This window comes from Lontra canadensis, unplaced genomic scaffold (genome assembly GCF_010015895.1).
Source record: "Lontra canadensis isolate GAN:19392208 unplaced genomic scaffold, GSC_riverotter_1.0 scaffold88, whole genome shotgun sequence".
NCBI lineage: Eukaryota > Metazoa > Chordata > Mammalia > Carnivora > Mustelidae > Lontra > Lontra canadensis.
Window position 1 is genome coordinate 1,209,678 of NW_022631082.1, and position 27,698 is coordinate 1,237,375.

A 27,698-nucleotide genomic window follows, 5' to 3' on the forward strand; every position below is an offset into this window, starting at 1 on the left:
TCCCAGGTGTTTAGAGACGGAGGTGGTTGTCCACGGCCCCCTGTGTTAGAGACAGGGGGTTGTCCATAGCCCCAGGTTAGAGATTGGGGGCTGTCCACAACCCCCGGTATTAGAGATGTAGAGGTGGGGGTCCATAGACCCACGTGTCAGAGATGTAGAAGGGGAGGGAGTCCACAGCCCCAGGTGTTAGAGACATAGAGGGGGCCGGGTCCATGGCCCCAGGTGTTAGAGACTGGGGGAGTGGGCTGTCGATGGCCCCCGGTGTAAGAGACTTAGATGTGGGGGTCCACAGCCCCAGGTGTTAGAGATGTAGAGGTGGGGGGGCAGGACTGGGCCACTTACACAGCATGCGTACCTCCCCTGGGCAGCCCTTACCCCTACCCCTCCACCACCAGATAACTCTGGGATCCCCCACCCGCGATTTCCCGGAATTTCCTCTGTCTCAGTCCTTGGGATCATCTAAGACTGTTCTCCAGACCTCAACTTCCACTTCTGTCCAATGGGGTAGTGAAAGTTGGGGAGCATTTACCTGGGAGAGCCCCCACTCCAGAGGAAGTTACGCAGCACTCCTATGTGACCTTGGGTTATCTCTGTCTCTCTCTGGGCCTCAGTTTCCCTGGCTGGACTGTGGGGCCTTTGGATGAGCTCTCAGATCCTAGACCCCTCTGGAGCTGGGAGGTCATTTATTCACTCAACAGATTCTGAGCCCCTGCTGTGAGCTGAAGCCTGGTACAGGGCGCCCACTGACATGGCACTGACCAAGGCCGAGTCGGTGTCCTCCCCCACTTGGCTCACAGATGGGACTTGGGAAACATAGGTGATCATCCAGAAATATCATTCTGCTTCACTGTAACTGCATGAACTCGATGGAGAGACAGAGGGATGTGGAAGTTAGTTTAAATGGGGGATCTGGGAGGGACCCCTGAGAAGGTGACATTTGAGCTGAGGCCTGAATGACAAGAAAAAAACAGCCATGTGGAGACCTGAGAGGAAGGGCATTCCAGTTAGAGGACACAGCCCATGCAAAGGCCCTGGGGCAGGCCTGGACCTGGAGTTTTGGAGGAACAGTGAGGAGACCCATGTGACAGGAACAGAGTGAGTGAGGGAAAGAGAGGGAGGGGATGGGGAGGAGGTCATGGTCCTGTGGACTATGGGAAGAATTTGGGCTTTTACTTCCAAAAGGGGAGCTGTGGAGGGCTGTGGGCAGAGGAAGTGGGTCCCGATTCCGGTGATCACCGGCGCCCTCTGGTGGCCTCTTTGGGGAGGACGGATGGGGAGGTGTGAGAGCTTGAGTTGGAAGGAGGGCCGGGGGTTCAGGGAACTAGGATTCAGGCAGTGGAGAGGGGAGAGGTGGGTGGAGCTGGGACTCTCCTAGGGGCTGCAGACACACTGGTGCCCCATTAGGGCCTCCTCCACTTGCTGTGAAACATCTTTTGCTGGGCCTCAGCCCGGGCCTGGCCTGGTCTTTTCTGTACGGGGTGGTCTGTGCTCTCCTGTCATTCCTGCTCGGTGCCCAAGCTCTGCTTCAGTGGAAGTCTGACCATAGCTGGCAGTGTCCCGGCTCCCCCTACCGCCCGGCAGGTGGCCAGACCCGGCTCATCCTTGGGGGGGCCCTGCCAGGGCTCTGGAGAACCCATTTGAGAACCACTGAGGCCCCCAAGCCCCCCAGACGAGCAGATTTCTCTCTTCCTTTTGCCATATCCAAATTGGGCATCAACTCTGAGTTCCGAGCGGTGATTGGTAACAGCCCGACACCGCGGGGGCCATGGTGTCGGCAGCGGGTCTCATGCGGGCACAAGGACAGCGGGGGCATTTGCTGCTGTGGATGGAGGCCCTCCTGGGCCACCGCAGCCAGGGCTTGGAGAGGTGAGATGGAGAGGCCGGCCCGGCCCTGCTGAGCTGGTCCATCAATTATTGATGCCCTTTGTGTGGGACATGAAGAATTCATGCAGCAGGGATGGGCTCCCTGTGGCCCCGGGGCCTGCTGTCACCGGCCCAGCCCGGCTCACAAGAGCCCCTTGCTGTCTCATCAGGTTTTTTTATGGCTGGGTTGTTAAACACAGCCATTATTAAAAATGACAGACTATGAACTTACATTGTATTTAAAATGAGGGTATAGAATATTATTTGGCAATAAAAAGGAGGGAAGCGTTGACACGCGCGGCCCCGCGGACAGACCCCGAGCCCACAACATGCAGGGAGGGAACCAGACAGAAGGCCACACAGGGAGTGAGTCCACGCGTGTGACACGTCCAGACCAGGCTCCTCCATGGATGGGAAGGGGGTTCGTGGTGGCTGGGGAGTGGACTGCTGATGGGGGCAGGGTTGCTTTTTGGGGTGGTGGAATGTTCTGGAGCTAGATAATGGCAATAGTTGCACAACTCTGTGTATATATATAAAAACCACTGAGTTGCACACTTTAAAAGGACGTGTTTTATGTTGTGTGAATCATAGGTTGATAAAAGTCACAAAAAAGCAAATGTCATAAATAGTCAAAAATCATAACTTCCTAATTATTCTACCGTACTTTACTACAATCTGTACTCTTGAGGTCATTTTCGTCTCTTGGATGTGGTTGGTGGAAATGATGAGCAGCTCTTCCCAGTTCCACCTTTGCTGACATCAAGTTGGAAGCTTGAAATTGGCCCCTCGGGGGGAGCACGTACACCGTGGAAATTGGCAACTACTACACATCGGGGTTTGCTTTATTGTACTGTTGATGGTCTAGACCAGGGGCTGGCATACTTTTTCTAGGAAGGCCCGAGAATAAATATTTTCAGCTCTGTAAGCCATACAGGCCCAAGGCTGCCGTTATGGTGCGGAAACAGCCCTAGATGGTATGGAAGGAATGGCTGCGGCCATGTGCCAATAAAACTTTATTTACAAAAACGAGCAGTGGGCCATAGTTTGCCAGCTCCTGGCAGAACTCGAGAAAGTGATGAAGAGAATGCCAGTGATGAGAATTAAACTCAACAGTGTGTCGGGTCCACAGTGGTTTCCTTGTGAAAAGCACAAGAGACTTGAGGAGACGCTCTCCGGCCCCGGGGTCACCTGCCATCTGGTTCGGCACGGACTGTTGCTCTCGTTGCTGATGAACGCAGTTCTCATTCCCCTTGTTTCACATTTGTCTGGATTGTTTCCATAAAGGAGAATGTCAGGTGACATCCCATGCCCAGAACTGCACATGTTTGTCAACCACATCTGAAAGCCCAACGATCGATCCCAGTTTGGTGAAACTTACGGAGAGCATTTTGCGAGAATCGATTTGGCCATGGGTCTCAACCCGGGGTTGCAGTGTGCTCAGTCCCAGCGGGATGGGGGAGGGCCGGGAGGAGTCTTCCCACTCCCAACCTCCAGGGCCTCCCAACAAACAGGGCCCGGGCAGCTTTCCAACCTCATTTCCTGCCCGTATTACCTGTGCTTCAGTTTGCATTCATTAATCAGTTAGTCATTCAACAATCCTCTGATGATGATCCATTGCCTACCCAGGGCTGGGTACTGGGGACAGACCCATTACCCACCTTCGTGGCCTCGAGCCTAGCATAGGAACCCTGAGTCATGAATCTATGGGCCAGTACAATGAACAGTCACAAATAAGCGGGGTGAGGTAGAGGCCGGGGGTGAATGATTTGGGGTGTCAGGGAAAGCCTCTCTGAGCCGGGGGACCCTTATGCTGAGAACGCCCCCAGCTCCCCACCCCTGGGAGAGGCACAGCGTGTGCAGTGAGGGGATGGGTGAGGCTGGAGCCCACTGAGCAATGGAGAGACAGGGCGGTTGTGGCTGTAACGGGATAGACGCTGGCCTGGGTTTGGAAACTGAAGGGACTGGAGGGAACAGGGTCCACTGGGAGGACACCATTCCCTGGTGTGTGCCCTTCACCTCTCAGGGGAGGCTCAGGGACAGTCCTGCCTCCTGTCCTTGCCTCTGCAGGTAAGCGGTGTTAGAGCAGCCCAGAGGTTCAAGATCAGGGTCCATGGCCAGTTTGCAGGGTGTTTGGGAGCTGGAGTGCCCAAACTGGGGAGCAGGACAAAGTTCCGAGCCCAGAAGGCCTTTACCTGGGGTTGACGGAAGAGGTATGGGCTGGACTCCACAGTTCTGGGGAAGAATGTGGACCAAGGACTCTGTACATGGACACCCATTTCATAGATGGGAAAGCTGCCCCCACGGTCATGGGGCCTGTCTGGGGTCCCTGTGGGGAGATATCAGGGCTGTGGGGCCAGACAGTGGCCTTCACTATCCTCACTGCTCCTCTAGCCCACCAGGCACAGTCCTGCCCCAGGGACTTTGCAACAGCTGTTTCCGCTGCCGGGCTCACCTTTCCGCCAGATCTTGTCTTTCCATTCCCAGCTTTGGCAGCTCCACCGCAGAGGCCTTCCTGACCGTCCTGGCCAAGGTCACCTGCTGTCCCTGGCCATCACTTCCCTGTCCTCCTCGGCTCTTATCTCTCCCTGAAATTTTCCCGTTTGTTTTTGTGTTCACTGGTTACTAGTGTCTCCTCCTTCCTTGCTGGAAGGAGGAGACACTCCTCTTAGGGGACTATTTTGGAAATTTGGAGGGCTTTCTTTTTGCTTGTGGTGCTAACAGGATGTTCCGGCTTTGGGGGGCAGGGAGCAGGGACACGAGGCATCCAGCCATGTGCCTTGAGTAGCCCCCTGACGCTCACAACTTCCTCATGTTCTGCTGGAAACAGACCATTAAGTGGGCTTTTGCAAGGTTTTAATACTTAGTGACTGTCCCCAAATTGCAGCTCCTGGGTAAATTTAGGGAAAGGTGGAGCTCTTTTCAATAGGAATCTGTAGCTACAAGTTCACTGCTGTGCCCCATAAGCAGATCTCCAAGAGACGCGCTCTGTCCTCAAGCGCGGGGGACCTGAGCGTCAAAGGTGGGGAATTCTTGTTGGGCAGCCCTGCGGTAGTAGGTGCCTACTGTGTGCCTGGCAAGGCAGAAGCGATTTACAAATCTTAACTCGTGTGACCCTTTTATTTCTGTTTGTACTACACTATGGGCCAAATACTGATTTTTCTTTTCTTTTTAATTATGGCTTTTTATTTTTTTATTTTTTAAGATTTTATTTATTGATTTGACAGAGAGAGAGAGACAGCGAGAGAAGGAACACAAGCAGATGGATGGGAGAGGGAGAGGCAGGCTTTCCGCCAAGTAGAGAGCCCGATGTGGGACTCGATCCCAGGACCCCAGGATCATGACCTGAACTGGAGGCAGGTGCCCAATGACTGAGCCACCCAGGCACCCCCAAATCCTGATTTTTCAAATGTTCAATTTATTTAACATTTTAAATATGAGGCATAAAACATACATAGTAAGGGGCAGAGAGCTATAAAATATATACACTTGGTTTTTGTGTGTGTGTGGTTTTTTTTAAGATTTTATTTATTTATTTGTCAGAGAGAGCACAGGCAGAGTGGCAGGCAGAGGCAGAGGGAGAAGCAGGCTTTTCACCAAGCAAGGAGCCCAATGTGGGACTCGATCCCAGGATGTTGGGATCATGACCTGAGCCGAAGGCAGCTGCTTAACCGACTGAGCCACCCAGGTGTCCCTAAAATATATACGCTTAATATATATAGTAAGTGTTCAGTTTGATAAGGTATAACCCACATACCATAAAATTCACCACTTTAAAGTGCTCAACTTCCAGAACATTCCCTCTCCCCAAAAAGAGACCCCATCCCCATCAATAGTCACACACACCCCCGCCCCACTGACCATTGTCTGCCTCCAGCTCCTAGTCCCCACGAGCCCCCTTCCCGTCCATGGAGGGGCCTGTTCTGGGTGTTTCACATGCGTGGACTCACACCCCGTGTGGCCCTCTATGTCTGGTTGCCTCTCTACGTGTCATGAGTTCGGGATCCACCCCATGGGCTGCACATGGGGGCGTCTTGCTCCTGCTCGTGGCTGTGGGACATGCACGTAGGGGGTGCACATGCTGTGTGTGTCCCTTCACCCATTGAGGGACATGTGATTGGCCCCACTGTTTGGCTGTGTGAATCATGCTGCCGTGCACAGGCACGTGCAAGCTTGCGTGTTTTGTACGTTCTAATCGCTTTGGGGGAGCTACCTAGGAGCGGAATTGCTGGGTCGCTTGGTAAGGCTGTGTTTGTTTGAGGAATGGCCAAAACGTGGGTTTTCACAGCAGCTGCCCCATTTCTCATTGCCCCCAGCCTCAGTTTCTCATGACGGCCTGTTGCTGTAGTCACAGCCCCCCCACCGGTGGTGGGGGAGGGGAGGCGGTGAGGATTTTGACAGGCATCTCCCTAGCAGCCAGTGAGGTTGAGCAACTTTCCAGCTGCTGGTTGGCCATTGATGTTTCTTCTTTAGAGTAAGACCAGATTTTTTTTATTGAGATATAAATTCACATGCCATAATCCACCCCTGGAAAGTGTACAGTTTGCTGTGTGTTAGCAAAATCACTGAGTTTTACGACCATCAAGCTTGACAGCTTTTTACATTTGTACAGACCCAGACGGATGTCCCAGACCCTTTCCCCCATCAGCTGACTCAGAGTACCACCTTTAGGGGCGCCTGGGTGGCTCAGTAGGCTAAGCCTCTGCCTTCAGCTTGGGTCATGATCTCAGGGTCCTGGGATCGAGCCCCGCATCAGGCTCTCTGCTCAGCAGGGAGCCTGCTGCTCCCCCCCACCCCCGCCTGCCTCTCTGACTACTTGTGATCTCTGTCTGTCAAATAAATAAATAAATCTTAAAAAAAGGAGTACCACCTTTATACCATCAGTTTATGTTTTTAAAGATTTAATTTTTTAAAGATTTTATTTATTTTTGAGAGAGAGAGAGAGAGTATGCATGAGTTTTGGGGAGGGGCAGAGGGAGAAGGAGACGCAGGCTCCCGCTGAGCAAGGAGCCCAATGCAGGGCTTGATCCCAGGACCCTGAGCTGAAGGTAGATGCTTAACTGACTGAGCCAGCCAGGCCCCCCTATTTTGTTTTTAAGCTGGCAGGTACAGGTAGACAGTGGTGTCTGCAGATTCCATTTCAGGGAAACGGGGGACCTGAATTATTTTGTAATAAGGTGGCCTGCATCTTAAAAGCTGGAGTCCCCCAGAAGGCAGGGACGGGATCTCATTTGGTCGTCCCGATATCCCAGTGCCTGGCACACAGTTGGTGCTCCCTAAATGCTCGCTGGTGACTGAATGAGTGTTCAGCCGAGCCCTCTGTCCTCTGGGAGGCTTGTTTAGCTTTGACGATAATGGGATGCTCAGGCCCTTGGTGGCCGGACGAGGGACACTGACCATCTGGCCCCGGAGCCCCTCGGCAGTTTCTGGGAAGGCGTTGCCCCAAGAAGGGCCGAAATGGCTCAGCCTGGCCGCCTCCTGGCTTGCCCGCCCACAGACCTGGGGAGTGTGCAGGAAGGAAGGAAGGCCGGGGTTTATTTTCGTCCGTGGCCTGCTCCCCTGGGATTGTAGTCATCTCCTTGTCTGCCTGCTTGGATCGGGGGTTTCTGGCAGAACAATGGGTCAGGGAGAAGGGGTCACGCAGCTGGGCTGGCCCAGGTGTGAGCAGGTCTGGGGGCTGGCTGGAGGGGTTAGGAGTGTGGAGGCCGGGATGGAGACTGCAGCTGCCTCTGCCCACCCCCTTTTCCTTCTGGGCTTAGGAGAAAGGTCCTGCTCGGGGCCCAACTCCCCTCCAGAACCAACACGCTCAACCAGCATGTGCAGATTGGACCAGAGAGGGACAGAGCCCCTCCACCCCGCCCCCGAGGGTCACTCAGCGACCGAGATAGGCAGCAAGGCCTGGGCTCCAGAGCCCTTGGGGTCCAGGTGCCTGGGCCTCCTCCCTGGACTCAGGGAAAGTCCTTTCCCTCTCTGAGCCTGTTTGTCCATCAGTAAGCTGGGGAGACTGAACCCAAGGCCTTGGGGGTTCCTTCTCATTTCTGATGTTCGTGGATGTCCTTTCCTTCATGCATTCAGTAAACTCTTATGGGGTGCCTGCCGTGTACCAGGCCCCGGGCTGAGCACGGGAAGCACTGTGTGAACAAGGGAGCCCTGGCCCCTGGCTGCACTGTCAGGCCAGGGAGATGAACCGTGAAATCAAGGTGTGCAAGGCCAAAATGAGAGCATGCGTGGGGCGCCATGGGAGGCTTCCAGGAGGAGGTGACTGACACTGAGACTTGACTGAGTGGTTTACAGGATGAGTAACAGGGAGAGGAGTGGTCCCGGTGTAGGGAACTGAATAGAACATTCTAGAGAAACCAGTGGGAGGGCATCTGGGAGGCACAGGTACTCCTTCGGCAGCCTGAAGCTGCTGCTGCCCTTTTCCCAGAGAATCTCACAGATAAGTGGGATATGCCTTCAGGAAGCTGAATGGCAGAATTCTAACTAGGGGCATCCAGCCCCTGGCGCAGGGAAAGCTCACAGCCTGGGGTGGGCATTGGGTTTGGCCACAATCTTCTGCCCTAGGACAGAGTTAGTTCAATCTTTCCCATTTTACAGATGGGGAAACTGAGGCACAAGGCAGTTATGTTGCTTGACTATGCAGTCAGATCTGGGAGCAGGTCCTAAATAGTGGGGCTAGATTTGTCAGTGAAACAGCTCCTGGCCCTTGAAACTTGAGGTGATCTGCGGGCACCAAGTGGTGAAGGTGGAAAAGAGTAGGCCTGCAGAGGCGGTCAGTTGCTGTATAGCTGTGTGGCCTCAAGGAAGTGGCTCAGCCTCTCTGAGCCTGTGTAATTTCTTTAGCAAACTGGCAACCAGCCTACTGCCTGGTGGAAATGATGAAATGGGCACATGCTGTGGGCTCAGGGCCCGCCACGTGGTGCTGAGTCTGCAGCCCCCCTGCTCTGGCCCAGGCCTGCGTAACCCCAAACACTGGAGATGCTGTAGGGGGCAGGGAAGGCAGTCCTGCCATTCCCTGTGCCCACCATGACCTCTGAGGGCAGGCGAGGGGGCAGCCCAGGGGGTGGGACTTCTCTCGGGGTGTGAGCTCACACAAAGACGGGCTTTGTGGGGGCTCTGGGGGCTGAGCAGGCACCCCCGCAGCCTCCCTGGTCTGGCCTCCTGGGGCCAGGGTGGGAGTGCATTTCTATCAGGGCCTGGGACACTGGGTGAGGGCTGGGGGTGGGTCTCCAGCTCGCCTCATTCATTTTTCTGGAGTCTCCAAAGACACAGCGGGTAAGGAAGCAGGCCCCTCGCCTCTCCTGTAGGTTGGGGTGAGGCTGGCCAGCCGGGGAGTGAAGGCCGGCGGTGGGGCAGGGCAGTGTTGGGGGAGTCCCTGGGGCACTGTGTGGCCCAGAGGAGGTGCCTTACCATCAGTGTGGTTGTTCAGGGATGGCCTCCAAGCTGAGCTGAGGGATGAAACTTCAAGAAGGCAGGGGCCTGGGAGCCAGGGCTCCGGGGGCATGAATAGGAATTCACTGGGGAGGTTACGGCACCTAAATGAGGCGTGGGGTCCGGTCCTGGGAGCCATGGGAGCTGCTGGCTGGTCCTCGGAAGGAAAGAGTCATGCCCAGATGTGCAGGTTGGGAAGAACTCTGGCCCCATCAGAAGGAGGTGGTTGGAGGGCAGCTTCAGAGCTCGGGGCATCTGAAGTCAGCCATGGGGACAGGTGTGAGGAACAGACAGAGATTGCAGTCAGAGGCCTGGTCACTGTGCCCTGAGAGCTGGCCTGCCGTTCCTCTTGGCCATTGTCCTGGCCCTTTCCTGGGCGGAAGTGGTCTCAAGTCAGTGTGTCCAGATCAGAGGTGTCGCTGGAACAATGTGTTTCTAGAAACCTCACACGTGGCCTGCTCACCCCTGGGGCCCCAGAGCCCAGGCTACTGTCCACCTGACTCATTTCTCGATGGAGGAGGGCCTCAGGGCTGTCTGCTATAAACACGCCAGGACAGTAAGCCTGGGGAATTGGTAGTCACTGGGCTCCTCCACCCTAAACAGCCCAGGGCTTGGGGCCTGGGACCTCCATCCTACTGCACTGCAGGATAGGGTGGGGAATGGCAAGCTGGACTGGGGGGGCAGGGATGGAATCAGCCTGTGATAACTCACCTTGAGCCTCTCCTCAGCTCACAGGGAGGATATGGTGGGTCTGGTGGACTGGAGAATGTCCTGTCCAGATTTCACCATTTTGCATTCACTCTTTTGACTTTACCCTTCCTTCCTCCTCCTCCCTCCCTCTCGTCCTTCCTTCCTTCCTTTATTTTTAGATTTTATTTATTTGAAAGAGAGAGCGCACAAGCAGGGGGAGTGGCAGAGGAAGAAGCAGACTCCCCAAAGAGTAGGGAGCCGTATGCAGGGGCTCGATCCCAGGACTCTGGGATCATGACCCAAGCCAAAGGCAGACACCTAACCAACAGAGCCACCCAGGTGCCCCTCTTTCTCTTTTTAGAAACGAATTCCCTTAGATCCCTTTAGGGTCCTCTGGGTCCCCATCTTTTCAGTGTGACTGCTTGTTTTCAAGGGCTTTTCTGTGTAGGTATCCTGCCCTGTTCTTGTGCTCTGTGCTCTAGCTCCTCTGGGCCGCAGAGTGTGAAGTATGCCGTCCCTCTGCCCACCTTCTCACCTGTCCCTCCCTCCTCCAGGAGGCCTGCCTGCATCCCTGCCTCTCGGGGGTGCCCCCGTGATGGCATCTTGTAGCTCCTGAGGGTGGGACGGGCCACGTGTCCCTGACATGCCTCCACCCCCACCCAGCCCCAGGGCCCAGCAGGTGCTTGGGCAGGTGTGCCAAACCAAAGGCTCTTGTGGGTGGGGCTCCCTGGGGCTGGGCCCCCGGCATGCGCCCATTTCACAGACTAGCACAGCGTGGCAGCAAACACAAGGGGCCTGCCGGGAAGGTCCTGCAAGGGCAGGGGCCGTGGGGACTGACGCCCAGTGTGCCTCTCCTCCTGGCAGGGCCGATGGATGCCTTCAGCACCAAGAGCCTGGCCCTGCAGGCCCAGAAGAAGCTCCTGAGCAAGATGGCGTCCAAGGCCACGGTGGCCGTGTTCATAGACGACACGAGCAGCGAGGTGCTGGACGAGCTGTACCGCGCCATCAAGGAGTTCACCCGCAGCCGCAAGGAGGCCCAGAAGGTGCTCAAGAACCTGGTCAAGGTGGCTGTGAAGCTGGGCGTGCTGCTGCGCGGCGGCAGGCTGGGCGGCGAGGATCTGGCGCTGCTGCAGCGCTTCCGCCAGAGGGCGCGCTGCGCGGCCATGACCGCCGTCAGCTTCCGCCAGGTGGAGTTCACCTTCGACCGGCGCGTGCTGGCCGCCGCCCTGCACGAGTGCCGGGACCTGCTGCACCAGGCCGTGGGCGCGCACCTGACCGCCAAGTCCCACGGCCGCATCAACCACGTCTTCGGCCACTTGGCCGACTGCGACTTCCTGGCGGCGCTCTACGGCCCCGCCGAGCCCTACCGCTCGCACCTGCGCCGCATCTGCGAGGGCCTCACCAGGATGCTGGACGAGGGCAGCATATGACCTATGACCTCGGAGCTGGGTTGCCTGTGGGGGCGGGGGCGGGACGACGCCAGAACCTCCTTTCTCCCATCCAGTTCCGGCCAAACCGTCCCTTTGGAGAGGATGCTAATCTGTGGGAGGCAGTGGCTTTAAGGACTCTTGTCGCCTCCCCATCCACCCCGTCTCCGGAGGAGAAGAGCTCAGCCTGCCAGCCTGCCGCCTCCCGGGGCACCCCAAGACTGCTGCCTGCCCTGGCCTGCCTGACCTGACCCATGCCACCCCTCCAGCCACCAGAGGCCCCAGAAGTTGGCATTTGCCACTTAATGACGTGAAGGGTCATGGGGAACCAGAAGAAAGGGAGTGTTACAGGGTGAGTTGCGTCTCCCCAGATTCTTTGAAGTTGTAGCCCCCAGGACCTTTGAATGGGACCTTCTTGGGGAATAGGGTCATTGCAGATATCATTAGTTAAGATGAGGTCACACTGGTATATGGCTGGGCCCCCGGTCCTTGTAGGAAGGGTAACTTTTGAAACTGGGGGGAGCTGCCTGGAACGGCCCAGCCGACACCCGGATCGCAGGCTTCTGGCCTCCAGAACAAGAGGGAACACCTTTCTGTTGCTGCCACTGCTGGGCCGGGGGCACTCGGTTCCAGCAGCCCCAGGAGCACCAGGAGCCCAGGAGACCGTTGAGGGGGTCTGCTGTCAGCAAGAATGCCTTGATGGGGCTGGAATCGCAGCCCAGACTCCCACGTGGGAGGGGACAGAGCATGCTCCTGACTCGGGGCTCCAGGGTAAAGCCATCTGTGACGCATGCCCACTTGAAGACGATTATCTCACATGTTTGGCAGACCAACGGCAGCTGTGACCAGACCTCAGAAGGCAATGCTCAACGGATTTTGGCTTTGGCAACACCGAGAGGATGCAGTGATGCTCCGCTCAGGGTGCAGATGGACGGGGGGGTGAGGGGCGTGGGAGTGTAGCTGCGTCCTAGCGGGCAGCAGGTGCGCCCTGGCAGGCCTGGGGAGGTTGTTCGGGGCACCTGCAGGGCAGGGGAGGGGGGACGAGGTCTGGGGGGCAAAGTTTTCAAACGGGAGGCCTGCACACCTGACAAGACCGGTGTGGTGGGCCCCATCCGTTGTTTGAGACACCAGGCATTAAGGAAAGTGCACGTAACCATCTAGACATGGGATTTTTCCCGGACACTTACCTGAGCCCACACTGGCCGCCAGTGCTGCTGCGTCAACCTCGCCGCTCCGGCCCTCCAGTTCCCACCACGCCCTTTCACCTCCCCCTGGCGCCCTTCCCCAGGCTAACAGGCCACTCTTTCTCCAGGTGCGCCACAGCCTTTCTCTGGTTGGGTGTCTGCTTCCCGGAGAAAGCCAAGGTTCTCCCACCGGGGACCCAGCTCTTCCCACCCCTGCCCCACCCCACTAAGGCAAACCAGTCCTCCCATCTTCCGTTTGAGACCAAATGTGCGTCCTGAGCACCTGAAAAGCCCCAGCGGAAAGCAAGCCTTTGTCCTGGGCTTTGCACTCTGAACGCATCCATGTGCACATCGCTTTGTGACTGGTGCCCCAGGGGGCTGTCCGGCCTATCCTGACTCTTCGTAAAATTTTGAGATTTAATTTAGAAAAACCAAAGAGCACTACAGAACTGTTTCAATAAAAGCACACATCTGTTTGCATTATGTGGGACTAGCGAGTAAAATGCTGTTGCTAACAGCTTTCTCTTGCCCTCCCAGGGCTCCTGCTTTTCAAACTGAGCTCGCGTGTAACATCACACACGTCACACACCTGAGGTCCTCGCTGAGAGGTTCAAGGTCCGCTCCCTGGGGCCCGGGAGGGAAGAAGCTCAGGCCTGCAGTGCTTGGCTCTGCGCACCCAAACAAGGGAGGGTTCGGCTTAGCTCAGTGAACAAAGACCCCAGGGCCAGGGTGGCTTCCCTTTTGAGTCTAGCAGAAAGATCTAGAAAGATGCCTGCAAATGGCTGGTGGGGGCAAGGATGACTAGTTTGCATCCGGATGTCCTGCCATGTCCCAGGACACAGGAGCCACCACCGGCTCTGCAACCTCGATGAGCCCCCAGGATTCGGAAGCGGTCAGTGATTCCAGGCTGACCGTGGACTCATCTGTCTCTCCTGCCGGGGTCAGGCCCACGGGACCTGCAGGGATCCCATGGGCCATGTCACGCCCACCAGTTTCCTGCTGCCTTGTTTCTGCAGGTGGCCCCGGGCAGCCCGCCATCGATCTGTGGTTTTCCGTCCACTGAACCCCCAAACCAGAGCAACAAAGGCTCCGGACCCTCCCTGAGGTCCCCATACCCACCAGATCTCAAAGCACATCCGTTCTTGAGTGGGGCGAACCCCCTGTGGATGCATGTGCCCTTGAGCTGGACAGTGAGGGATTGGCTGGGGGGATTCTTCCTCCCGAGTATCTCCAGGGCTGCGGGGGCCGCTGCCGCACGCTGTGATAACCGCTGTCCTTCACGCTCCCGTGCTCGTCTACAGGGCAGAGTCCTACTCCGCTTCCCACAGGTGTGCGAACTGGGGCAGGAACCCTCACACCTGCTTCTCTGGCAAGTGGGGTCATGGCCGCGCCCAGGTCCTCGTGCTGGCATGAAGGAGGCGGCCAGGCGAGGAAAAGGGGAGGGGGCCCTCCGTCGATCCCATGCCGTGATTCCGATGAGCCAGGATTCCGATTCGCAGCCCAAGGCTTCTTTTCCGTCCCGATTGCTTGTGAGAAGGCCTGGTCGGAGGGCAGGCTGAGGGGCAAGCTGCGGTCAGGCTCCAGGGCCCCGCTGCTGGGAGAGCAGGACCTTCTGAGTGGCTGGGGCATTTCGGGGTTTTATCCGTCTGCCCGTGGGTGTTTGTGGTTGCTGCTGTTTTAAGTTGCGACCCGCAATCTGGCTTCAGAAAGAGAAAGCCAAGCAGCCAGGTGCAGGAGACGTCTGTCCCCAGCACTCCCCGCCCCCCATGGGGGGTGCCCTGTGGGGTGGGGCTGGGTCTGCCCCACGAGCTCAGGGAGATCCGGGATCACAGCCAACCGCCTTGGGACCCCGCGCGTTGCGCCTTCAGAAGAGTCGTGCCTGGAGACTCCAGGGGCCTGTGGGGACACCCGTTGCCATCCCCAGCAGGGGGTGCGGGTGCGGGTGGCCAGACCCTGCTGCTGCCTCCGGGCTCCCGGCCCCAAGCACCCAGACAGGCCGGCACCAGTGCCAGTTGCCACCGTGGCTGCTTTCCAACCATCTTATTTATTTAAATATGAAAGAACATTTCATTTCTCCCCAGTTAGCCTGGAAGAAGGTCCCCTGGGAAAACTAAGAAAACAGCTGGCTCGGGCTCAGGACAGCAGGATCGCTGTCCCTGGGAGCGATCCAGAGCCTGGCCTGATCCAAGGAGAGACCCGCACTGGCTTCAGGAAAGCCGCGATTCCCCGCGGAGACCCCCTTCACGTTCCCCAGTGCCTTTTTTGATAAGAAAGACGGGCAGAGGGTCCCAGACCCCCGCTCCATGTTCAGAGAACATCAACCAACAGCCCCCCTAGAAAACCAGTAATGCGCCAGCTCTCCCAGAGCCCAGCTCCTTCAGCAGAAACGAGGAAAAGCCGCCCCCCGATGGGGCTCCTGGTCACAGCTCACTGCGGGATGCCTTGGCCACAATCACCAGCTTGGACAGCTCGGCCTTGAACGCCCCGGGCCTGTGGGACACTGCAAGAGAAGCACGTGGTCGGGTCCCCACCACTCCAGACGCTCTGCGTCCTGGGCGGGGTAGGGGCACAGCCCCCGGAAGTGAACTCGACATGGAAAGGCCCCCAGCCCTGAAAGTCTTATGGGTGAGGAACCAAAGAAAGCAGAGAGAGGCTGGTGGGCTAGTCCTGAGGGCAGCAGGAGGCCTCAGGAACATTCAGGGTGGGAAGAGCCATGGTCATTTCTGCCACAGCAAGGATGGATGGGGGTCGGGGGTGGGCTGCGTCACCTCCCGCTGGCACTGGTGAACTTGTCTGAGGCCCAACGGAGCCTTTCAAGCAGGACCTGGGACTGTGGCCTCCACCGGCTCATCCCCAGTGGCTCAGCCCTGCCCTTCTGCTGTGCACCCGGAGGTCAAGGTTCTGCTGGCCACCCCATCTCCTGTCCTGGACCTCTACCCGGAACTGCCCCCACACCCTCCAGGACCTGCAGGTAGGTGGGGCAGGGCTCCTTCCAGACCCAAGGCCCCTCCTCCCAAAAGCCCCGCTCACCGCACCCCCCTGCCACTCCCATGCCTGGTGATCCCCACAACCGTAAGGATCCTTCTCCTCATGTCTTGTGTCCCTTGGGACACTCAGGGCTCCCGACGACACAGTTCTACTCCCGTGTCCATCGTCATCATCGCTCACCCCATGTTCTCACGCACAGAGCCCCAACTCTGGAGCTTCCCTCCCCTCTTTCTGCTCAGCATCTGCCCCTGAGGGCTGAACACAGCTCAGGACACCCAGGGGCCCCCCCGCCAGACCTTAGGGGTTCCTAACCCCGCTTCCCAGGCATCGAAGCCGTTCCTAGTCACAGAACCCAGGACACGCTGTGGGGAGGTCGCAGGGGTCCCCTCCTGCGCAGCAATCCCACTGAACGTCCCCAAAGGCCCCAGTAGATTTTCATGCCCCAAGTAGGGCTTGGCCTGTCCCATGAGCTAAGGCTGGTTTTTACGTTTACATAGCGTCAGCCGAAATCAAAGGAAAATGGTATTTTGTGATATGTGATTCACATTTCCGTGTTCTTAAAATCGAGTTTTATTAGGACGCAGCCGTGCCCGGTCGGTGCCCTGTGGCTCGCGGCTCTGCTCACCCGGGGTGAGTGGTCTCGGCAGTGGCGTCGCCTCCGCAAAGCCCTTTACAGAAACAGCGAGCAGACGCTGGGCCGGCCCTTGCTCCTCTGGTGGGGGTGCGGCCACCACTTGTGTGCCTGACCCGGGCTCCATCCCACAAACCACCTTACGTACCTGCCGCCTTGGTCACTTCAAATTCCTCGCTTGCCAGGGGGACGTCGCTTTCTCGCTCAAATGCAGCTTTCGACTGAAAGAGCAAGTGGAAACGTCCCACCGGGAAGGAGGCCGCTCCGGCCGCTGCTGCCGCTCCTCCCGCTGCTGCCGCTGCTGCCTCTCCTCCCTCTCCTCCCGCTCCTGCCGCTCCTCCCGCTCCTGCCGCTGCGGCCGCTCCTCCCGCTGCGGCCGCTCCTCCCGCTGCTGCCGCTCCTCCCGCTCCTCCCGCTGCTGCCGCTCCTCCCGCTGCTGCCGCTCCTCCCGCTGCTGCCACTCCTCCCGCTCCTGCCGCTCCTCCTCCCGCAACTGCCGCTCCTCCCGCTGCTGCCGCTCCTCCCGCTCCTCCTCCTCCCGCTCCTGCCGCTCCTCCCGCACCTCTCGCTCCTCCCGCTCCTGCGGGTCCTCCCGCTCCTCCCGCAGCTGCCGCTCCTCCCGCTGCTGCCGCTCCTCCCTCTCCTCCCGCTCCTGCCACTGCTGCCGCTCCTCCTGCTCCTCCCCCTCCTCCCGCTACTCCCGCTGCTGCCACTCCTCCCGCTCCTCCCCCTCCTCCCGCTCCTCCCCCTCCTCCCGCTGCTGCCGCTCCTCCTGCTCCTCCCGCTCCTGCCGCTCCGCCCCCTCCTCCCGCTCCTCCCCCTCCTCCCGCTGCTGCCGCACCTCCCGCTCCTCCCCCTCCTCCCGCTCCTCCCCCTCCTCCCGCTGCTGCCGCTCCTCCCGCTCCTGCCGCTCCTCCCGCTGCTGCCGCTCCTCCCGCTGCTGCCGCTCCTCCCGCTCCTCCCGCTCCTGCCGCTCCTCCCGCAGCTGCCGCTCCTCCCGCTTCTCCCGCTGCTGCTGCACCTGCCGCTCCTCCCGCTGCTGCCGCTGCTGCCGCTCCTCCCGCTGCTGCCGCTCCTCCCGCTCCTGCCGCTCCTCCCGCAGCTGCCGCTCCTCCCGCTGCTGCCGCACCTGCCGCTCCTCCCGCTGCTGCCGCTCCTCCCGCTGCTGCCGCTCCTCCCGCTCCTCCCGCAGCTGCCGCTCCTCCCGCTGCTGCCGCACCTGCCGCTCCTCCCGCTCCTCCCGCTGCTGCCGCTCCTCCCGCTGCTGCCGCACCTGCCGCTCCTCCCGCTGCTGCCGCTCCTCCCCCTCCTCCCGCTCCTCCCGCAGCTGCCGCTCCTCCCGCTGCTGCCGCTCCTCCCGCTCCTCCCGCTGCTGCCGCTGCTGCCGCTCCTCCCGCTCCTGCCGTTCCCGAGGGCAGCGCGGGCTAAAGCCCGGGCTCTGACGCTCTGCGGGCCGCGCGCACGGCTCTCTTAAGTACGTGAGAAGCCCGCAGGGGCAGCGGTTAATCCGTTTCAGAGATCGTCAACCAGCTTCAAACTTCGTGCTTTGCTGCCGACGGAGGAAGGAACTTTCCCCTTCGGTGAACAGAGGCGAACCCGGAAGCGGGACAGTCTCCCAAAAGCAACTGCACAAACCAGACCCGCGTCCCTTTCCACGGGCTCAGTGAGATTGCGGGTCCGGCGGGAGCTTGGGCGTGCAGGGAGCGGCGGTCCGCGGTGGGACGGCTGGGAGCGGCCCCGCTCCGGCGCTCCGTGTGCCACCAACCACAAGGCACGGGAGCCACGGCAGGCTGGGCCCTCCCCACACCAGCGATCAGGCTGCCCGCGCCTCAGGCGCTCCTGCCCTTGCTGTCCCCTCAAGGGTCTGGGCCCCTCCCTGCTGGCTTCCCGTGGGCCGTGCCAGCAGGGGGCACTGGCGGGAGATGGCCGGTGAGGGGTGGTAGGACTGGGAGGCCAGGTGTCTGGTTCCCGCGGCGGGCCTCTAGGGGTCAGCGGGGTCCCACTCTGGGCCCGCGCCCCATCCCTGGCACGTCCCGGCCTGGAGTCTGCGTGGTGTCCCACGTCCAAGGGCCCGTGCCTGTCCCCGACTGACCCGCAGCCCCCGTGGGACACCCCGGGCCGCCGCCCCTGCACGCGCGGTACTCACGTAGGCCATGCCGTACTCGATCTCTGCGCCCCGCACCTCTGCCCTGAACTGTGTGAAGTATAAGTAGGACTTGCCCTGGGGCCTGCAAAGGAAGGGCAGGCAAGGGGGTCAGCCCCAGTCTCCTCAACATCCTCTTATTTCCTGTTTACTAGAACATTCTTTTGGCTCATTTACTGGCAAGTCTGGTTCTCCTTCTGGGTCCGAGCTGTTTTACGACAGGACAAGCGCTTTTTCACCCAGTGCCAAAGCCATTCCAGGTACTGTACCAGGAACCAGGGCATGGCGACATCCCGGGCACCAAGAAGCGCAGGAGTTAACTGGGCAGAGGAGGGAGTGAGCAGAGGGCAGGGGTCCCGGCGGGTACACACGGGAGCACTTCTAGAACCACCAGGTCAGTATGGCCAGAACAGAGAGGAGCTACAAGGGGGATGGGGACAACGAGGGGGCCACAGTATGTGCGGGGTGAAGAGCCACGTGTGGCCGCGGACAGGGATGGGGTGAGGGGCAGCGGTGGGGGGGCCAGGAGAGTCCTGCTGGGGGTGCGTCAGCAGGGAGGCCAGGGAGGTCCAGGGAGCCTCCTGCACCCTCCATGCCCCAGCAGCTGCGCTGGGCCTGCTCCGCCGACGTGTGAAGCTGGGACAACAGCCCGTCCAGCAGGACCTCTCGCCAAGCGGGCGGCCCCCCAGTCAGGGGGGTTCTGGGGCCGAGTGTAGCCACAGGCCTCTGTGGCTCAGCGCTGTGCCCACACGCCACCATCAGGACGGCCCCGGGGCCCCCTGCCTGCTGCCGACAGGGACTGGTCCACAGAGCGGGCGAGACGGTCCCCAGCACCGCCTAGAAGCTCCTGCTTCAGAGAGCAGCAGGCAGGGGCTGTGGGGTGCTACCCGCAAGCAGGACTCGAACATGGGTGTCCTGCCGCGGCCCTCCACGTGCTCTGTGCCCCTCTGCCGACCCCCCGAGGACAGGACCAGGGCTTGGACGTCTGTGAGTCCCACGGAATGCGTGCACTACACCAGCCCTACAAGCGACACCAGAAGAACCGGATCCAGGCCACAGAGACCTGGGAGCAGGGCCAGGACGGGATGCCCCTCCAGCACCCGCCCCCATAGGGCTGAGCACCCCATTCCCTCTGTCCCTTCTCAGGGCCACCGCTCACTCATGCCGTAGTACAGGGCAGGGAGACAGAGAGGGACGGTGTGGAGAAGCCTGGCCCCAGGCCTCCCCACCCCTCTGGGCCCCCGTGTCCATGAGCTTCTCTGGAGAGCCCTCCCCAGCAATGTCACCGCACCCCTCCTGCCTGCACATGGGTGACCACTGCCCCCAGTCCACGCCCCGCAGGGGGGATGGCTCCTGCACCTGGAGTCGCCGCAGGCACCCACCCTCAGCAGCCCCAGGGAGGGGCAGACACACATACACCCCCCACAGGGACCCCGGGCTCACCTCCAGATGGTGCAGGTGAAGTGCTGGTGGTCCTCGCTGGTCCCCAGGCTCATCTGCCACTTCTGGGGAGAGAGGGAAGACACAGGTCAGCCCAGGACGCCCTCCAGTTCTGCAAAGCAGCCAACCTTCCCTGGGCCTCCCAGCTGCCACCTGGCTCGGGGGCGGGCAGACGCCTCCGGGCAAGACCACTGGGGTGGGCACGTGTCCTCAGGCGCCTGTCTACACCCACAGGAGGTACAGCACTGAGACTGAGCCGGAGTGTAAGCTACGGGCCGGCGTGGGCTCGGCAACGGTCACAAGCGTCCCATTGTCAGTGGCAGCCATCAATGACCGGGGAGGCCATTGGTTGGGGGAAACCAGGGGTGTGTCAAAATCTGTGCCTTGGGCTCACTTTTGCTATGAATCTAAAACGGCTCTAAAAAATAAAGCCTATCAAAAAAAAAAACCCTAAAATAAAAGGAGACCCTATATCCATGCTTGCTGGATTGGGACCAAGTCCTTGGAGCAGACACGAGACCACAGTGCTCATGGCTACAAGGACATGCATGGGTGGGACCTGGAGATGGTGACGGAAGGCACCAGGAAGCTTTCTATGTGATCTTCTTTTGGAAGGGTGTGAAAGTGTTAGCTTTTTTTAAAAAATCAAGAAAGATTAAGAGTCAGACACTCAGTCGACTGAGCAACCCCAGCACCCCTGAAAATTATAATTTTTAAATGACTCCCGAACACACCACTACCAGCTTTTTCTAATTTTCATGGCGCCTGCAAACCTGGCAGGTGGACACGGACAGTCCCTGTGGGCTCTGGGGTGCCAAAGGCGACTGTATGTTTTTCTAGTAAAATGTGAGTGTGCAGTCCCCTGCCTGGAGTACTAAGATACTGGTACTCCTGGTTCAACGTCAGAGTTTCTTCATGAACAAAACAAGGCCATTTTTAGGTTCATCGCGACGGGAATAAACGGTCCCCCAGATGCTGTCTGCCCACAGCAGGGAAATGGGAACCAGGGACTCTGGCTCGACAAAGGGACGGCTGCCGGACACACCTACGGACGGGGCAATTTTTCTCCCTCCCTATCTAAAAACACCTGTCCGTGGCTCGAAGGCCTGTGGGCACCTGGAAACGGTTTTTAAAGATTTTATGTACTTATTTGAGAGACAGAGATCACAAGTAGGCAGAGAGGCAGGCAGAGAGACAGAGGAGGAAGCAGGCTCCCCAAGGAGCGGCGAGCCCGATGCGGGGCTCGATCCCAGGACCCTGGGATCCTGACCTGAGCCAAAGGCAGAGGCTTTAACCCAGTGAGCCACCCAGGCGCCCCTGGAAACGGTTTTATGCAAGAAATAGATCCGAGAGCTTTTCCACGGCTCTGAAAAAGCTCTTGAAGACGAGACAAATGTTGAAACGCTGCTTAAAAAACTACAAATGCAAACAAATTTAAAACCGAGAGTTTCTTAGCAAGATGGTCGACATCCCTCTGAGCGGCCTCCCGGTTCTGTGAGCCTCACCGCCGTCTCGTGGCTGCGGGGTGCGGTGAGCAGATGGGGAGGCTCGGGTTTGGGCATGGAGTCATTCCTGCGAGTGTGTGTTCCAGGGACGGCCTGAGCCCCTGGGGAAGTCAGCACAGGAGTGGCCGGGTACGACAGATGACACTTAATTGGTGGTGTGATTAGTTTTTATTAAGATATAAACGACATATGGAGAAATGCACCCCTTTTGGTGACAGTTCTAGAAGCTCCGACAAATGCTTCTAGCTCCTAGCCACCACCTAATGAAGATGTAGACCAGACCTGTGTCCCTGGGTCCCCGACCCCTTCCCACTGCAGTTAACCCGCTCCCGCAAATTCCTGGTAACTGCGGACCGCATCTCAGGGTTGTGCCTTTGCAAGACCCTCCCCAGACTGGAACCAGGCAGTGCACAGTCTGGTGTGGTTTCACTTAGCGTGGGATAGTGGAGAGCCTTCCACACCACCGGCCGTGTCCACGGGTCCTTTATTCAGTAGCTCAACTGAGAAATATGGACACGCTACACAATTCACCCTCGTATGGTGAACAATTCTGTGTTTCCTAGCACATGCAGAGATCTGCAACCATCCCCACGATCTAGAACATTCCATCACCCCAGAAAGAAGCTCTATCCCTTCCCTGCCCACATGAACCCCCTTCCCATTCGTGGATGGGCCTGTTCTGGACGTGTCACACATGTGGGCTCAGGGTCTGTCCCCAGGGCAGTGTGTGGGTGCCGCGCCCCTGTATACAGCAGTGACGCTCCCGTGCGTGGTGGACAGACTGTGCGCCTCCGTTCACCCACTGACGGACACCACGGTTGTTTCCGCCTGTGGGCCACCGTGAACCCTGCTGCTGTGACGGGTCGTGTACAGGGTTTTGCGTGGGTGAGTTTTCATTCCTGGAGGGCAGACAGCTCACAGTGGGAGTGCGGGGTTCTATGGTGAGCGCACGTCTAACTTTGTAAGAGACGGCCTGTTTGCGTCCCCACCAAACACAGCCAAGCTCCCCAGCTAGACATCCTGTGCCTGCTGTCACCTGCCAGCACAGCCCTGGCCTCCCAGGTGACAACCAACACCGAAGGAGCAGGCGCGGGCTGTGCTCCCTCAGCAGCCCCAGCTCCGCACTCCGTGCACCCGGCGCCCCTGCACATCCCCAGCCCAGCCATGGGTCCCCCGGGCGCCAACCAGACGCTGGGGCTTCCTCTCTCTGATGAGGCCTCTGCAGGAACACCCCCGGGGCCTCTTGGATTTCCATTCCGACTGCTCCGAGGGGCATCTCCGCGGTGTCCGGTGGAAGCTACAGAACCTTCGCTGAGAATCTGGCCGTCATTCACTTGGGAGGTGGCCGCAGGACAGCCACCAAAGAGCCACCCCCTCTGGCTCACGCAGCACCACCCGCCCAGGCGCCCGGCTCCCTGTGGTCCTGTCACCGCTCTAGACGACGGCGGCTGGGACAAGTCTGAGCCATGACACGTTTGCTCTGTGTAGAGGTGATTTCCTGCAGGACGCACCCCGTCTTCCAAAACGATTTCCAGCTGACTGCTGGAAGTACAGTTTGTGAGCTATCCGCTACTCCAGGGCAGGGCTCCGGTCTGCGGCGGCCCCGGCCAGTGTGCGTGAACTTGGCTCCCTCACCCGATGCGGCAGCGGGCTGTCCCCCTCTGAGAGTTTAAGTTCAGTCAGAGGAGACGGGGGGCGGAGGGGGCACGAGCTTGCTCTCTTCCAAGCTGCTGGTGACCCTGGGTCAGGAGCACAGAGCAGTGGGTAGGCGTCTGTGCCCCAGGGACCTTGGTCACTTCCCAGGTGGGGGAGCCTGGGCCTCCGTGCCCTCGAGTGTGAAATGCGGTAACGCCAGAGCACCATGGCCTCCTGGGGTGGTGGAGAGGAAGAAACGAGATATGCGCGTGGCTTAGCACCGCACAGATGCCACGGGGGAACCGCTGCTTCGGTTCATGGTCCCGTGAATCAGTTATCTACACACATCCAGAGGCTGCCACGGGAAGAGGGCACAGTGGGACTGGTTCCGGGTGCCGGGGCAGGCCAGACCGATGGGCTTTGGCTCACGATGAGGAGGAACATTCTACCACTCGGCTTCATCCCACAGTGGAGAACCATCTGGAGAAGCAGTGAGGCCTGGAGGTGAGGCGGGAAGGGGCAGATGATCGCAGGAAGCCTGGTGGCCGGGGGTCACCGCTTGTTTGCTGCATTTTGTTAAAATAACGTCACTAGGAATCATTTACTTACAAACAAGACCTATCCAGAGTACCAGAAGTCGCTCTTGCCCAGTGGTTTCCAACGAGGGAAAATTCTGTCCTTCACAGAACACTGGGCAATGTCTGGAGATGTTTCTGGAAGTCAGGACTGGGGGCTGGGGTGCTCCTGGCCCTGACTGGGTGGGGCTGGGGAGGCTGCTCAAGGCCCCGGTGCCTGGGAAAGCTCCCTCAGAGAGCGACCTGGCCCCGAATCCTGGACGTTAGTGGTGCTGTGGGGGGAGAGAGCCGCTCCTGCCCATTTCAACGTGCTGTCCCGAGGGGAGGAGGAAGGGGCTGAGAACCGGCCTGCCAGGAGTGACAGGCACAAGAGCGGCTCCCAAGCAGCCCCCATCTCTACAACTCTGCACTGTCAGGTGACACAGTGACGCACACTGTTCTGGAACGACAGTACTTCCTAAAGTCTGGTTGCTGGGGAGGAAAGCACAATTAGGGACAAAAAGATGGAGGGGCGCCTGGGTGGCTCAGTCAGTTAAGCATCTGCCTTCAGATCAGGTCATGATCCCAGGGGCCTGGGACTGAGCCCCACATCGGGCTCCCTGCTCAAGGGGGAACCTGCTTCTCCCTCTGCCTCTCAACCCCGCTCGTGCTCTCTCTCTAAGAAATGGACAAAATCTCAAAAAAAAAAAGAGAGAGAAGATGGTTATTACTGATTTTTATAGTGATGATGAATTCTTCCCTTTTTTCTTTTATTCATCCTAACGACATTGAGCAGAAAGTCTGTGTCTTCCCGAACACCTGCGGGTGTCCGGCCCGATAAGACCAAGCAGCGGTATGCAGACAGCACTCCACGCCAACACTTTATTCTTGGGGTGCCTTCTGACAGTGCGTCACTGCTAGTCCGTGGCTGCGGCCACTGCTGCACGCCAACCTCGCCACCTTACAACCACTACCACTTCTTCTCTGCCGGTTCTGGAGGCCAGAAGTTCAAATCAAGGTGTCCCCAGGCTAGGCTCCCACTGAGGGCCCTGGGGCAGGATCCTTCCTGCCTCTTCCGGTTTCTAGTGGCTCCAGGTGTCCCTTGGCTTGTGGCTGCGCCCCTCCATCTCTGCCTCCGTCTTCACACGGCCTTTTCCTGTGTGTCTTCTCCTCTTCTATCAAGTCTCCCCTGAGTGTCTCTTGTCAGAGGAGCTGCCACTGGATCTAGGCCCCCCCTGTATAAACCAGGATGATCTCTTCATTGCAAAATCCTGAATTTACTATGCAAATATTTTTTTCTAATTAAAGTTACATCCATAGGTTCCAGGAATTAGGATGTGAATGTATCTTTGGGGTGGGGGGTTATTCAAGTCACTACCCTGCGTGATAAATGATCACAAATTTAACAGCTTAACTGCACTCCCCACTGCTCAGCTCTCAGTCCCCGAGGCAAAGGGTGGCCACGGCGGGCCCTCTGCTCAGAGTCTCCCCAGACTAGACTCAAGGTGTCAGCAGACTGTACCCCTGACTGAGGCCCAGAGTCCTCTTCAAACTCACGTGCTTATGGTGGAATTCAGTTCCTGCAGTGGTAAAACTGAAGTCACGCCACCTGCCAGGGGCTGCCCTCAGCTCCTAGGGGCCACCTGCCCTCCCGGCCCTGCGCTCCCCTCACAGCCAGCAACGGTGAGTCACTTTCTTCTTATGCTTCAGATCTCGCTTATTATTTCTCGGCCGCCAGCTGCTGGAGAAAACACCCACCAAGAAACGGGGACCTCTGTCCTCCATGGCAAGGAACTGAATTCTACCAACAGCTTGAACGAGCCTGTAGATGAGACCCCGCTGGTTGACAACTTGATTTCGGCCTTACGAAGCACCCAGCTGAGCTGACCGTGGCTTCTGACCTCCAGAATTGTGAGATAATAAATGGGTGTTGTTTTAAGCTGCTAAGTCTGTCATGATTTGTCATGCAGCACAGAGGGCAAATAAAATACTCCTAAGAGAGGCTCATGGGCGCAGCACGTCCGTACTACCCAGACACTTGTTCACTCTGGAATTACAGGGGGAATCTGCCATCACTTGTTACCTTGAGCATTATCTTTTATTGGTGAGACAAGAATAGTTCAATGAGTGTAAGTTAATTAAGGTATGACCCAACCCCACTGCTTCCTGGAGAGCATCTCTCCATGCCAGTGGATACTGCCATACAAAACTACATGGAATTTTGAACAACTCACCTCGTTGGTCCCTCCTTGAGAAGCGTAGGTGAACGCACAAGTGTATTTGTCCTGGAGAATGGAAGGTGGAAAAAAGCTTGTTAGGAGGTGATCCTTAGTGCTTATGATGCAGGGTCTCAGGATGCCCTTCTGAGACCCAAAGTCAAGACGATCCGTCTTTTAAGCATCTGCGCTAAGCGGAAGGAGGCAGCGCAAGATTCCTGGCTGATGTCCCAGGAGCCCCCACCCCCACCCCCACCCCCGCAAGGCCTCCCAGTGTCTACCTACGTAGAACTCCCATACCTGCCCCCCAGTTCGGGCGCTCCTGAGTCAGTACAAACAACTCAGGTGGCTTCTGGGGGATGAAGAACAGGAAAAGAGGTAGGGGGAGGTCCTACACCCTTCAAGCACCCACGCATCTAGGCACATGGACTTTGGAAGCAGGTTATGGACACCAGAAAACCCATCTCTGCCCTGCTGTGGGCCTCAGACAGGGGAAAGCTTTTCTGAGCCTGTTTCTCTCAACTGTGAAATGGTCCTAGCAAATCAAGCACTTGGCACAGTATCTGGCTATAAGGAAGTACTCAATAAACAGCATCAATGGACATCCCTTACAGACAGGGAACGGGGAGGCGGGAGGGGAAGGACTTCTCCAACAAGATGGGGGGGAGGGCTGGGCTAGACCCAGGCCTGCAGACTTCCAGGTGAGGTCTTGCCTCACCCCTCACTGAAAGATAGGGAGGGCCTCGTGCAATGGAGAAAAAGAGCAACGTCTGTCCACTTCCTCCCTCGTCAGAGCTGCAGCGGGGCTGACCTTCTGCAGAGCCTGGAGGCGAACTACCCCTCGGCCTCCTCTCTCCCCACCTCCGGGGCGGCTCAGCCCTCCAGTGGCCGGGGAATCTCCTGGTCTGGGAGCGAGGGCTGCTTGGGCACGCTGGGCATGTGAGAGGAAACAGGCACAGAGGCTGGGGACCCACCCCCTCCGAGTCCCCGCACTCCAGGACTCCCGGCTCCCGTAAGATGAGTCGCGCCTCAGTGGTGACCGCGCCCCCCAGACCCCCTTCCCAACTCAGTCTCCGCCCCCCGAACGTCCGCGTCCCCTTCTCAGGACCCGCCCCCACCGGCGCCACCGCTCAAGCCCCCGGGGCGGCAGCGGTACGTACCCCCGGGCCCACGTTCTGGGAAAAGGAGTGCACGACGCCGCCGGGTCGCACGTCAAACGCTACCGTCGTGGGCTCGGACACCGCCTCCGCCGGCCTCAACGCAGCGGCCGCCAGCAGCAACGCAGCCCACAAGCTCGCGCCTCCGCCGTTCCTCCTTTCGCTGGGCGCCGCCATCTTGGGATCGGGTCCGCAGGGCTGGGGCGGCGACGGGACGCCGCGAGGGACACGTGGGGCACCCGCTCGAGGCCACGTCGGCGGCGTCGCAGCCACGTGACCTGACGCGCCCCGCCTCCTCCCGGGCCGGGGCTGCCATATTGGGGCGGGGCTTGGACTTCCGGGAGGAGACCCTGGGGTGAGTGGTCCTGGGGACCAACCGTGCTGCAGTTCCTAACCCTGTGACTGAGCCCACAGCTATTCCAGTTAGTAAATGTAGTAAGTTCCGTCTGGAATGAGGGAAATGGACGATGACCTCAGTTGTTGCCCCCAAGATCCCTGGATGGATCTGAAAATTAGAGGAACCCTCGTTTAGGATGGAGTGGAGAGGCCGGCAGGGAAAGCTCTGCACCCTGTGAGTCAGTTACAGACCCAACAGGAAGGCCAGCCCCTTGCAAGTCCATAGTATGTTAACCACTACCTAACGGCCCTTGCCGGAGGAAGGAAATTTTCCCCTGCCCTGGCAACAGCCCAGCCAATGAGAGACAGCCACAGCCCAGCCAATGAGAGGTAACCAATGAGAGATAATCACAGCACTGCTAATGAAACACAACCAGAGCCCAGCCAATGAAAGACAGCCACAGCCCAGCCAATGAGAGATAGTGACAGTACGGCCAATAA

At 58.7% G+C, this 27,698-nt stretch overlaps 2 protein-coding genes across 3 annotated transcripts in view; one reads left to right on the forward strand and one right to left on the reverse strand.

Annotated features, from left to right (window-relative positions):
- Positions 1–11,740, forward strand: part of TNFAIP8L1 (TNF alpha induced protein 8 like 1) — a 13,597-nt gene extending 1,857 nt beyond the window's left edge. The window contains exon 2 of one of the 2 annotated variants that reach the window (XM_032883655.1): positions 10,843–11,740. In XM_032883655.1, the coding sequence (XP_032739546.1) occupies positions 10,851–11,411 (561 nt within the window). In that variant the 5' untranslated portion in view covers positions 10,843–10,850 and the 3' untranslated portion in view covers positions 11,412–11,740. The remainder of the gene's footprint in view (positions 1–10,842) is intronic. The other variant, XM_032883657.1, reaches the window with a different exon arrangement.
- A 2,877-nt stretch (positions 11,741–14,617) lies between these two features.
- MYDGF (myeloid derived growth factor) lies at positions 14,618–27,081 on the reverse strand. Its single transcript, XM_032883658.1, has 6 exons — positions 26,865–27,081; positions 25,723–25,773; positions 19,798–19,859; positions 18,358–18,439; positions 16,360–16,432; positions 14,618–15,092 (listed from the first exon to the last, which is right to left on the reverse strand). Exons 1-6 carry the CDS (start codon positions 27,036–27,038, stop codon positions 15,013–15,015), a joined length of 522 nt encoding a protein of 173 aa, XP_032739549.1. The 5' UTR covers positions 27,039–27,081; the 3' UTR covers positions 14,618–15,012.
- Between the last annotated feature and the right edge of the window lie 617 nt (positions 27,082–27,698).

Bases quoted from the DNA above. Each gene is read 5' to 3' on its own strand.
- MYDGF (XM_032883658.1), bottom strand. From the start codon at position 27,038: ATGGCGGCGCCCAGCGAAAGGAGGAACGGCGGAGGCGCGAGCTTGTGG. The intron at 19,860-25,722 runs GTGAGTTGTTCA...CTCTCTCCCCAG, and splicing joins CTCAAGGAGGGACCAACGAG to AAGTGGCAGATGAGCCTGGG. The intron at 16,433-18,357 runs GTGAGTACCGCG...TTGCTCTTTCAG, and splicing joins TCGAGTACGGCATGGCCTAC to TCGAAAGCTGCATTTGAGCG.